This window comes from Oryx dammah, unplaced genomic scaffold (assembly GCF_014754425.2).
Source record: "Oryx dammah isolate SB20612 unplaced genomic scaffold, SCBI_Odam_1.1 HiC_scaffold_9, whole genome shotgun sequence".
Classification (NCBI taxonomy): Eukaryota; Metazoa; Chordata; class Mammalia; order Artiodactyla; family Bovidae; genus Oryx; species Oryx dammah.
In genome coordinates this window covers 11,997,157-12,009,837 of record NW_024070193.1, presented here as the reverse complement: position 1 = coordinate 12,009,837, position 12,681 = coordinate 11,997,157, and the positions used below count along the sequence as shown (strand labels likewise).

At 44.7% G+C, this 12,681-nt stretch overlaps 1 protein-coding gene and 1 non-coding gene across 3 annotated transcripts; one reads left to right on the top strand and one right to left on the bottom strand.

Moving 5' to 3' along the window:
• Nucleotides 1-844: 844 nt before the first annotated feature.
• Nucleotides 845-12,617, bottom strand: PHF7 (PHD finger protein 7). 2 transcript variants are annotated; one of them, XM_040247129.1, is made up of 11 exons: nt 11,895-12,617; nt 10,647-10,761; nt 9,724-9,776; nt 9,255-9,346; nt 4,528-4,629; nt 4,023-4,147; nt 3,411-3,570; nt 2,778-2,884; nt 2,199-2,315; nt 1,671-1,795; nt 845-1,420 (listed from the first exon to the last, which is right to left on the bottom strand). In XM_040247129.1, the coding sequence occupies exons 2-11, from the start codon at nt 10,688-10,690 to the stop codon at nt 1,194-1,196; spliced, it is 1,152 nt and encodes a 383-aa protein (XP_040103063.1). In that variant the 5' UTR covers nt 10,691-10,761; nt 11,895-12,617; the 3' UTR covers nt 845-1,193. The 2 variants fall into 2 exon arrangements, with proteins under 2 accessions (XP_040103063.1, XP_040103064.1); XM_040247130.1 differs by lacking the exon at nt 11,895-12,617 and having other exon boundaries at nt 10,647-11,887.
• On the top strand, nt 8,124-8,225 carry LOC120868496. Its single transcript, XR_005722239.1, has one exon. It is a non-coding gene; the product is annotated as a U6 spliceosomal RNA (small nuclear RNA).
• Nucleotides 12,618-12,681: the final 64 nt, after the last annotated feature.

The following is a 12,681-nucleotide window of genomic DNA, read 5'->3' as shown; positions in this document are numbered from 1 at the left end:
ACATTTGAACCAACCCCACTCCAGTACTCTCGCCTGGAAAATCCCATGGATGGAGGAGCCTGGTAGGCTGCAGTCCATGGGGTTGCTTAGAGTCGGACATGACTGAGCGACTTCACTTTCACATATTGGAGAAGGAAATGGCAACCCACTCCAGTGTTCTTGCCTGGAAAATCCCAGGGATGGGGAGCCTGGTGGTCTGCTGTCTATGGGGTCGCAGAGTTGGACACGACTGAAGTGACTTAGCAGCAGTAGCACCTTGGTTCAAAAAAAGTTTCACCTTGGTGAAACCCGGCCAACTCAATATGTGACAATGGTCCAGAGTTTCGCCCACTAATCCAAAACCCACAAAAGCATTAACAACAAACAAATGTTCCGTTTCTCTCAAGGCCTTCTGCCAAATTTCTATCCTGGCTGCCTTGCCTAATCCCTCTTACCTGAGCTGGAAATACTCAAGCCACCAGGTAGGAGGGTTTGAGGGAGCTGTGTCTTCACTCTTGCTGGGAGGTATGCTGATGACCAAGCCGCCTGGAGTGAGGGGAGCCCCTTCTGCCCGACATGGGCATGTCTGTCCCTGGCCTGTCTGAGTCCAGGGCCCCAAGCTTTGCAGTGGTGGCCTAGTCTCAGTTCAGGGTGGACTTCTTTGCTGTTCTCCTTCCTGATGAGATCTTGTGTGTTTATTTGCACAATGATGAAATCTCTGTCCCTGTAAAGTCCATTTACCTGTAAAATATTTCCCTCCAAAGCAACAGGTCTGAGTTGAAAGCTCTCCATTTAATTTACTGAATTTTGTAGATCCCTTAGTATGCTAGATAAATTCCAGAGTGAATGTATAAGGAGACACCAATGGAGAGGAAAACTTTATTTGCATAATAACAAACGCAGGTGAAGAAAGAAGTATACAAGAACTAGATCAAGGTGGAAGAATCTTGGTGGAAGAAAAAAAGGGTATAAAAGGCCCTCTGGGGATCAGACAGGACAAGCAGAGGTGCTCTCAAAACTACAAACTCGTTCCGTGATTAGCATCAGGACTGCTCTGAACTAGCGTTCCCCTAGGACTTCTCTTTCCTTGGTTAAGAGACTCCCTGTTGGCCCCCTTCCTTGTCTCCCAATCCCAAAGGGCTCCCTCCTCCAAACCGGATGGAGGAGCACAGCTCTGTACCCAAAAGTGCTTGGCAGAAACTACTCAGAAAATGTTACTCGGATTTTTTGCAGCTCTTAGAGATTGTGACACCCTTCGATTCCCAGGAGTGGCTCCTCCTGGGACCAGAGGACTCTGGGTTTTCTAATAAGGAAGATCCTGGCCAGCTGGCCCAAGAAGGGCCCGGACTCTCTTCCAGCCTGGCGTCTCTGTAGAAGTGTCCCCTGGAGAGGAAGGTGCTGCTGCAACAGGGGGTGCCACCTGAGGTTCTAAGTGTGTACTCTGCGGTGAAAGAAAGTTGGGAGAGGCCAACTCAACCCTCTGTTTTGCTCCCAGGCACAGGTCTCTATGCCCCTCCCTAGCCACTGTTCTTCCCAAATTAAAGTACCAAGTGCAAGTCCCCACCTGATAGCACACCCTCCTCCTTTACCAGGCACTGTGAGTCCCCCTGACCGCCCACCTCCACTGCCACCACAAGTGCCAGCCCACCCTCACCACTCCCACCAAGACCAGATCATCCCTCCAGTCCCACCTACGGCTCTGGCAGCAGGCGCGCACTCCATGCACTCCCATTTCTTACAGTTGGATCTGAGAGAGGAGCAGTTCCTGTGGGTTCCATGGGATCCACACGTAACGCACAGAATGATGCGCCACTTCCTAGAGGAAGAGCCACGGGAGGGCGGTGGGGCAAACGGAGCACTCGGAGCCACTCTCGGGGAGCTCGCGGAGCTCTCCCGGGGCCCTCTCTACACATTTACTCAAGACGGAGGGGTGGCTGAGTGCTGATCCCGGGGCCTGTGGTCAGGCACAGCCACGCACAAGGTAGACTGGGAAGGAAGTGGCCCTGAGCATCTCTCCGTGAGGCACGAGGAGAGCAGACCCAGCAGAGAGACCTGTTCACTTGTGCATGAGTGAGTTCTGAGCTGCTCAAGGATGGGACTTAGCAGCTGTGTTTGCCCTGAGATCTGCAGACAAAGGTAAATTTCTTGTGCCTGGAAACTGTGCCAAGGCCTAAGATCACCCTGATGAGAGATCTTTCTAGCCAGGAACTTTTCCCTACCCTTCTTCCTCAGAGCTGTCTCTGCCTTGTTCATACAGACAGATGGGGGCGTCACAATGCTGATAGCGCTGATACAACTCTGAGAAAGCCCCTGGCTCGAGTTCCCAGGCAGCATCTCTGCAGTGGGAGAAGAAACAGTGAGTAAGGGACGTACAATCAGTTGGTAAAAGCTTTGTTCACCTAGAAAGAACTAGCAAGAACTCAACCTAGTACAGCAAGAGTTCAACAGGCTGCCCTAATGCTTTCAACAAGGCGGGGCAAGTGGTCTGGCAGTGGGAGAGGGTTGAAACAGATGAGTGGAACACAGGGGTTCCTTAGCTCCACACTGGAATTCAAGAACTCAATGATTTCTGTCCCCCAGAGCACCATTTTTTGGAAACATGTGCACCACCCCTACTTTCCTCCCCCCTCCATTCCTTTTTATAATCGAGAAGCTCTCCCACCACCCTTCCCTTTTCACTGTGTATCAGTGCTTCTGCTACTTCCTCATTCTCTGAACTATCCTTACACTCACCTCCTTCTCTAGAAACCTAGGCAACCCACTCCCTGGCTCAATTCCTGTGGTCAAGTCTCCGCTACCTGTCTGGAATATGAATTCCCATTCTTAGCATTTCTTGAGGAAACTCTTCTCGATTGTTGCACTGTGGACATTTGAAGAAATGCTTTGCTGATGTGTGGGCATATTTCTGTAAGATAAACATGGAAAAACCTCGTGCTTATAAAAACAGTCTCTTTGATCACATTCTTCCCACCCTTACCCTCATCTCACAGAGGATACTGCTAAGAGAGGTTGGGGCAAGGGCTGCAAACCCAGGGGTCAGACCAGGGACCGAAAGCTCAAGAGGGCACCCAGGAGTGCCTCAGGTGTCATCTTCAGCCATGGGGTCTGGCAGTGGTCGACCTGGCTGGGGTCAGGTACCGTGGATACACGTTGCCCTGTCCTTCAGTCTCAGGGACCATGGCTGATCGTGAAGCTACTTGACTCATTCTAGGAGTAGTTCATTTGCTCCAGCCATCCTGAGGATTTCGTTCAGTCTAAATAATGAGGTACTACAGGTCAAGGATGCCCAGAGACCCAGCTAAGTTTCCTCTGGAACCAGTTCTGCATACAGACTTCCAGCACAACGCACAGACGCTGAGACTGCCTGAGCATTCCCTGGATACTCAGAGCTGGGCCATTGTGGATGGTCCCCAGTGCAGAGAGAGCCCCACCTGTATGCACTTCCGGTGGTAGATAGTTTGGCTACAGCATGGGCTCTGGATGTTTTCAACACTTATTTGGGATAAGTCTTCACAACACAAGATACAGCTTTCCTCCCCCACGTTCCTGCGTCGGATGTTCTGTGTAGGGCGATGTTCCCCACAAAATGATCTGTGGCAGAGTAAACAGGCTTCGTTTTTTGTTTGTGAATGATGCAGTTTTCCAGCTGCCCGGAAGAGGAACAGCATTCAACCACTCTGGCCCGTGTCCAGGGAACCTCCAAGCTCATGGGCAGGAGGAGGAGCAGGGTGAAGAACAGCCACATGCCTTCTCACAGATGCTTTCCCACTGAGCAAAGCTCCACAGCCTCTTGTTCCTGAAAGCCCCACTTAGTTTTGAGCAGCTGTCTAAGAACCCCAGCTGTTTGTAATTTAAGGAGGGGATGGGAAGCAAGAAGTAAATCTGTGAAATCGCCAAGTCAAGACACTGTTTCTCATTATCAAATGGAGGGACAGATTTTCTGGTGAATCAGAATAGGCCCGTGAGAACTGGACTCTGATTTCATCAGATGCTAAATAACAAATTACCAAAGGGCAGCTCAACTTTCTCCCTTCATCACTCACTTGTACTCTCCAAAAAATTGTGAAAGGCAACCCCTTTCTAGGCCACAAGGAAGATGGAAGTTTCTGACACATTGGTCCTTCCGGCAGTTGATGGCAGCTCCCTTTCTCTTGCACACAAAGCAGATCTGCAAATGAGATCCCAGGCAGTACTCAGGGCCCCCAGACAGACAGACAGAAAAACACTCTGTAGCACAGCATTCTGTGGAACGGAAATTCTTTGAAACAGCAGCCGTTCCTCTTCCTCGGTGGACCTAGAAGCGCTAAGGCATGCCAAAGCTGAGCTTCAAGCAGCACTGTATTCTTTGTGGCTTTCTCAGGATGTTGCTCCTTCTCCTCACTTAGGACACTGTATCCTATAGAAGGATAGAACTTAAAGAGAAAGACTAGTGGGAAATTCAAGAATCCTTTGACTTTGAAACTACCAATTAGGGAAAAGAACAGAAACAGGGATGAGAGGAGTACTAGAAGAGGCCTACCCCCAGCCCCCATTTCAGGGGATTCTAACCTTCCTAGAGGCCCGGGCTGCCTCCTTTCTGATGTCTTCAGGTAGGAATCCATGGAAACCTCTGTTGGATTGGCCCCTCTGAAGCAGCTTGCTAGATAGGATCTAGAAGGGCAGCAGAACCAGGCTGTCAACACTGATGATCAGTGAGACAGCGCAGCGGGGTGAGGAGGATGACAGGCCAAGAGAGCCAAGAAACAGAGCTCGGTGGGATACACAGGCATTCACAGGGTAATTTATTCAACAAAGGTTTACATAGCACAGCCGCTGGGGACTCTTAAGTGCTTTTCAAATATTAACTTATTTAATCCTTGCAACAACCTTAAGAGGTAGGTACTGTCATCATCCCCATTTTATAGTCTAGATAGATCATCTGACTGGATCAAGACAACGGAACTCCAGAACCCGGGCTTTTATCCACCTTTGTGCTGTGCCGTCTTTCATTTATTGAGGACTATTTTTGTGTGCTGAGCACTTTGGAGAAACACTCCTATCGCATCGACTCATTTTCTGCTCACAACCCTGTCGTATGGATGCCACTGCGATCCTCACCTTAGAGGCCACTGAGGTACAATGCATTAAGTGACCTTTGTGGGGTCACACAGCAAGAAGGCAGCCGAGTGGCATTCACATCCGGGCCCACAGAACTCACACTCTCCCTCTCATGCTGCGCTGACCCTTGGTACAGAGTCAATACTCTTCGCAGAGTGTATTCTTTACAGAAAAGGAAACAAGGCTTTAAAGTCACCTGACTGTAGTCATTCTGCCTTATAGGGAAAGGAGAGGAATTGAACTTTTCTTTGAAAACATACTTTAAAGGACCTTTGGTTTCTGAAAAGCCCCCAAAGCAGAGTCTAGAAAGGGAAATCAAACAAAAAGAAGCTGAGCTGTTATGTCACAAGAACCGTGAACATGCACATTCTTTGGAAGAATTTCACACCTGAGCCCCATCCCAAGAAGCTTCCAAAAATATTAGGAAGGGTATTAGACTTTACAGTAATTACATGTAACGAAATGGGGACTGAGGTTATTTTAACAATATAGCAAAACTGAGCCTACAAGGTTGGATGACTTGAGGATACTTGAATCATAGCCCAATTAGGCCTAAAACATATTTATGTTTACACTCACTCAAGGCTTTAGGACTATATGAGTGGTTTCTATCTATACTTTTAAGTGTTATTAATATTTTCTACAATGAACTGTATAATTTCTATAAATAGAAAATTCAGTAGTGAAAGATTAAAAACAATCTAAATGTCCTTTAATAGGAGTTTAATACTTTTTGGCACACCTGTACTTGGGATACCAATTAGCTATTTAAAAAGAAAAAAACTAGATCAGTATATTCTAAGTGGAAAGATCTCTGTAAATATATGAGATTAAAAAAATACAAAGCACTGTGTATGTTTATTTTTATGTTGAAAATGTATATGTGGAAAAATGCACTGAAACTAAACAAGACCTGACACCAAAACAAGATAGGACTTACAAGAATGAAAAATCACAGACCAGTCTTTCTCATGAGCATAGATACAAAAATGAAACAAAATACTGAATCCAGCACCATATAAAAAGGATTATATAGCATGACCAGGCAGAGCTTGAACCAGGAATGCAAGATTAGTTTACCATTAAAGTATTCAATCAACGTAACAAACCACATTAACAAAATAAATGAGAAAAACCACAATCATCTTAATAGATACAGAAAAAACATTGGACAAAATTCAGGACATATTCATAATACCCTCCACAAACTAAAAATAAAAGGGAACTTCTCTAATCTGGTGAAAAGCCTACAGCTAACATCATAGCTTAATGATGAAAAACTGGATGCTGTCCTCTAAAGTTAGGAACAAGACAAGATATTCACTCAAATAACTTCCATTCAACACTGGACTGAAGGTCCCAGCTACTACAATAAAGGAAGAAGAATTAGAAGACATAAAGATTGGAAAGAAAGAAGTAGAACTGCTTTTATGCACCCATAATTGTGTGCACAGGAAATCCTAAAGACATTTACAAAAAATTAAAAAAGTAAAATCTACTGAATAAGTGAATTTAACAAGATTGCAGATATAAAATCAAAGAATAAAAATAAATTGCATTTCTATACACCAGCAACCTTGAAAATTAAATTTTAAAATACCATTATATAATAGCATAAAAATCACAAACTATGTAGAAATACATTTAACAAAATATGTGCAAGACTTCTTCAGTGAAAAAAAAACATTGCTGAGGTAAATTTTTAAAGACCCAAATTAATGGGGACATATATCATGTCCATAGACTGGAAGATTCAATATGGCTTGTCAATTTTTCCCCAATTGATCGATAAATTCAATGCAATACCAATCACTAACATGACAAGCCTTTTTTTAAACGAGAAAGTTGACAAGCTCAATCTACAATGTATATGGAAAAGGGAAGCACATGACAATCTTGGAAAAAGACTACAGAATCTACAATCCTTAATTTCAAGATGCTTGAAAGACGATCAGAGCAGTGTGGTGTTGGTAAGGACTGACGCACAGATCAATGGCAGGGAACAGGACGTGCAGATCCGCGGACACATGGTCAACAGATTTTACCCAAGACTCTGAGGCAATGTAATGGGTAGGCAAAGATTTCCTGGGACACAAACAAGCACTAACAATAAAAGGAAAAACTGATAAACTAGACTTCATCAAAATTAAAAGCTTCTGTTCTTCAAAAGATATCAGTAAAGCAGGGGGGAGGGGTGGCATGTGCGATGTCGGCCTCCGAGGTGGCCAGAAGCCGCCCCCGAGGCCCAAGAAGCAAGCCAAGGGTAAGGCAGTCAACAGAGACAGGAAGAACTCGAGAAGCTCAAAGCAAAGGCCCAGCCACATGGAGAGTTAAGAAACCTGGCAAAAAGTTGTTCCTTGTGCCTGAGGCAATGATGAGCCTTAATTCCATCCCAGGTGTTTAAACATCTGGATTACCTGCCATAACTGTTGCCAACTATACCTAGAATGCAATGTTATCCTGGAACCTATTGTAAACTTAAGAATAAATTTTGCAAAAAAAAAAAAATATATATATATATATATATACATACAGTGACTTATCTTGACTTTAATTCTCCTCAGTCATTTCTACCTTAGCTATGAGGTTCACATAAACCCAGCCCCAAATCCTGCCAAAATGTGTTCTTAAGTCTTTGTTCTATCTTGAATTCTGTACCACCTGTAATTAAACCAACTCACTTGAAAAAAAATAAATAAATAAAAAAGGCAAATCACAGACTGGGAGAATACTCATATCAGAAAAGGGATTTGTAGCCAGAATGTATAAATAGCTCTTATAACTCAATAAGACAAAACAGCTTTTTTTTTGCCTCCCTGTGCGGCATAAGGGATCTTAGTTCCCTGACCAGGGATTGAACCCAAGCTCCCTGCAATGGACTTCCAGAGAAGTCTCCAGACAACTAGACTTTTTAAATGGACAAAATATTTGAACGGAGACTTCACAAAAGAAGATATGTAAACGGCCAATAAGCACACAAAAAGAAACTCAACATTTTAGGTCACCAGAAAAATGTAAATTAAAACCACAGTGAGTGCTCGCTTCGGCAGCACATATACTAAAAAAAAAAAATTGGAACGATACAGAGAAGATTAGCATGGCCCCTGCGCAAGGATGACACGCAAATTCGTGAAGCGTTCCATATTAAAAAAAAAAAAAAAACCACAGTGAGATACCAAAACATACCTACTAGAATGCTAAAATTAAAAAGACTAACAATATAAATTTTGGACAGGAATACTGGACAAATAGAAATCTCATAAATTGCTAGTGAGAGTATAAACTAGTACAACCACTTTGGAAAGTGATTTGGCAACTTCACACAAAGTTAAACATATAGTTAGTAATTCCACTCCTAGAGATTTGTCACAGAGAAGTGAAAGCATGTTTTCATAAAAAAATTTGTACATGAATTTTCACAACAGCTTTATTCATAAAAACCCCCAAATGGGAACATTCAAATGTTCATCAGCAAGTGGATAAAAAAGCAAATTATAATATATTCATACAACAGAAGACTACTACACTATAAAGAGGCACAAGCTAGCAAACCATGCAACAGGGGTCAGTTTTCAAAACATTGTGTTGAATGAAAGTAGCAAGACACAAAAGAGTACAAATTGTATGGTTTCATTTATATGAATTATGAGAACAGAGAAAAGTAGTCTACTGATCAAAACAGTGATTATCTTTGAGAGAACTAACTAGAAAGGGTAGGAGGGAACTTTCTGGAATGATAGAAATATTTATTTTGATTATAGTAGTGTTTACATGCAAAGATACATTTTATCCCCCTGATATATGAGTGTATCATGATATATGAGCTTATCATCAAACTATATACTTAAAATGAGTGCATTCCATAGCTTACAAACTATACTTAAGAAAAAGAGAATACCAGGAAAAAAATAACTGCAAGAACTGTTTGCTTCTGGGGAGAGGGAGAAGGACTGAGAACACTATTAATGGGAAGAGACTTTATATTGTACATACTTTATAATGTTAGGATTTTATATCAGGCACACACATTACTTTTTAAAAATCAGATTTTAAAAGAAAACAGCCATTAAGAAAAGCAAGCCAACAGGGCAATGCATCTGAGGCTGGGTGCAGAAACAGAGCACAGACTATATAAAAAAGTCATAGGACATTCAAAGCAAAGGGGGCCTTATACTTACAAGACAGAAATAATGCACGCTGAGATTGTCCTTCTGGAGAAATTCCCCTAATTTTTCGGGATCCCCAGGTTCTCGAAGGCATAGCCGGCAAACTGCAAAAAGGATGTTAGGAATTCATTTTGGGAACATAACCATCTAAGTACAAGGAAGAGTAGAGTACTGGGAAGAGGATCATTTTAACAAGGAAAAGGTTGGGCTGAAGTGATATTGGGTATCAATGAGGCTTTTATATAATTTTAGCCAGGTTTGAAGGAGCTGGCTGCAACTGCTCACTTCATAGTCTTTTGTCTCAAGTGGGTTTACTTGTTCCTTGCCCTTTGGATGTGACAGTTAAAAATTACAGACCCTAAGCTCTTCAGGATCTTAGCGATTCTGGGAAGCAATGGACAGTGAGAAGTTTGCTGCCCTCTACAGGCGGCCTTTGCTGAGGCTGGGAGGCAGCAGCTGAACAGAACCACTTCTTTCTTACCAGGCCCTGAAGAACGCTTCCTCTGGGTTACCCTCTTTGTCTTGGCAGATTTTCTACACAAGAAATGGAAAAAGTACAAGTAGTCTTTGAGGATTCTATTGACACCTTTCGTAACATTTCCCTCAAAATGTTAAACCACGGACCTGATGAAGGACCAAGATAGCTAATGGCTAAGACATTAGTTTTCTTCTGCCTTTTCATATTTTTTGAAAGCACACACCATACCCATTGAATTATCTGAATTATGTGAGAGCACAGTCATCTTTCTGTTCGAGTGTCTCTGTTGCCTGTGTGGACTGAATGAATGCAAGAACAAGCCCCCTTTTATTCTTTTACTGTTTCTACTGTCACCTACCCTGAATCTCAGGTGGTACTATGTTCACAAAGCCCAATAAAATGATATTAAAATCGATTAAGAATTTCTTATTGCTAGGCAATATTCCTGGCTCTTTACATGTATTAGCTCAAAGGATCGACACTCTAAAAAGTGAGTGCTATTATTGTTTATTTTCTAGATGAGGAAATGAGGCCTAAAGAAATGAAGTAACTTGTCCCAGGTCACCTAGTTAGCAAATGTTAGAGCCAGGGTCACTCCAGTGTTCTTGCCTGGAGAATCCCAGGGACAGAGGAGCCTGGTGGGCTGCCGTCTACGGGGTCGCACAAAATCAGACACGACTGAAGCAACTTAGCAGCAGCAGCAGAGCCAGGATATGAACCTGGGGAGCAGGGCTCCAGAGCCAGGATTTTGTCAGTAGGGACATCCCTGGGAAGACAGGTTACTGGGCAGCTTCCAGGGACCACTGGTGTGTGCCTCCACACTAACCAACCCGTCTCCAAGACCACGCAAAGGAGACAGAAAGCAAAGCACATACTACAGGCCACCGGGCGATTTCTCCCAAACTCTGTTAAGTTGCCTACTCCACCTCAATCTTCGATGTTCCTTCTTCTTTTCTTTTATAGACTTCATTCGCTGCTGCCCCTCTATCTTCTATCTTGAACTCTTCTATACTATAACGAGGACAATACAGGCTCTTCCAGCTATAAATATAAAGAAGTCAGCTATTAAATCTACATTAAGTTCCAAGAGGTCAAAGTAACAGTGCACTTTACCTCCCCATCCATGTAACAGAAAAAAAGGGACCCATCCAGTATCAATGCCAGTAATAGCCAATAATTATTAAACTGTATCCAGAACTGTTCCGGGCACTTCACATTTAAATTGCAAAAACCCCTGGTATAGGTACCATTTTATCCCTATATTTAAGGTGAGGAGACAGGTACAGAGAGGTCACAGAGGGGGCACCTGCATAGGATCAGAGTTACTGATACACCACAGCAGTGTGAGAACTTGGGAGACACTATTTGAACTGGCTAACTGGTTCTTTATGTCTACTAAATATACAAGGTAGCACTCCTAATACCTCCTTTTGCCCCCAGGTATAAGCTCCTTAATTCTACCCAGGAAAAGCTAGGTTAGGTAGCTCTTTCCTAGGAAAAGGAGCCTGTGGGATTCTGGCTGCCTAAGGCAAGAACTCCCTCTAGTGAGAGACAAGATATAACCCTGACAAACCACCCCTTGGCTCCTATCACTTCTTTTCACCAGGCTCAGATGGTCCCTGAGGTCTGGCCTGTTCTCAACCTTCCTCTAGATCTGAGCCAAGATTAAAAGGCCCCAAAGTGGAGAAGACACCCTGCCACTCCTTCCCTGACTAATGTCAGCTGACTACAAATTCAGAGTTTTCATTGGTTAGGGGGGAAATCCCTGAATGGGAAGGGACAAAAGAAATAAAACCCACTCCTATGAAGGAAGCACAGTGTCAAGTCAGGGGAGAGGAGAGCATTTCTTAGGAGTGTTGAGTGAATTAGGTCAGTCCAGGGACAGGGACACACAGTCCAGCACCCACGTCCTCAGAGCATATAGCTGGAAAGCATAAACATCTTCAGGGACTGTATGAAGGTATCTACTCAGGCAACTAGCTGTTCAGAAATCTAAGGCTCCACCTCTTCTAACCCATGAGTTGCACCTGCATTGATAATGACATTTGGTGGCTTATTTAACAAAAGCACTTGGACAGGCTAAAAGAGAAGGGCATGCACTAGGGGATTCACTTTAGCAGGCTACAGAACAGTTCCATGGGGGAATCCAGATCATCTAGCAATAGAAATAAAACCTTAAAACTTCAGTTGTTTGCATCGCTGGACCAAGACGTTCCTTGAGTTAGATTCTGTGCACACTGGTAGTTACAGGAAGATGCAGGGGTCTTCAAAGCATGTGAGGAGGACGTTGCAAACGCTGGCTTCCACAAGCTGCTCAGTTCGAGGTTTCCTAACCGAGCGGATGCTCCCTTGAACCGGTTATCAAGTTGTTTCGCTGGATAAGTGCTGGATAAAACTTGTTGAAAAAATTAAAACTAAAGAAGCGTGTTCGGCGCCGCCGCTGCAAGAATACACAATGATTTATTGGAAAATACTGTAGGTGTGGCCACAACCGTCCCCCGGAGGTTAAGAGCCGGAGATGGGGCTCAAGGAGCATCCCGCGGATGCCAGACCAGGCTCATGTCGCGCCTGCCGGACGGCTGGTGCGGGGCCGGGCAGGAGGTCGTCTCCGCCGGTCGCTCCTCACGGTAGCACACGGGCCGCCGCTCTCGGCTGGGGCCGCCCGTCCAGCTCTCGCCGAGGGCGCTGCTGTCCCGGAGCTTTATTCGTTGTCACAAGCCGTGGTAGCTACCTCACGGGCCGCCGCCCCGCGCGGTGACTGCGCCGGCGAAGGGGGTGAGCGTGCAAACGGGGGCCGAGTCACGCGGACTGCGACCCAGGGAGACTGAGGCCGCGGGGACCACCGCGACACTGACCGTTGTGGCGCATCCGGACCGCTAACGGTCGCGCGCCCGCCCCGCCCCTTCTCGCTCCACCTGGGCTCTAGCTCCGCCCCCTTCTTTTGCCCCGCCCCCTCGCGCG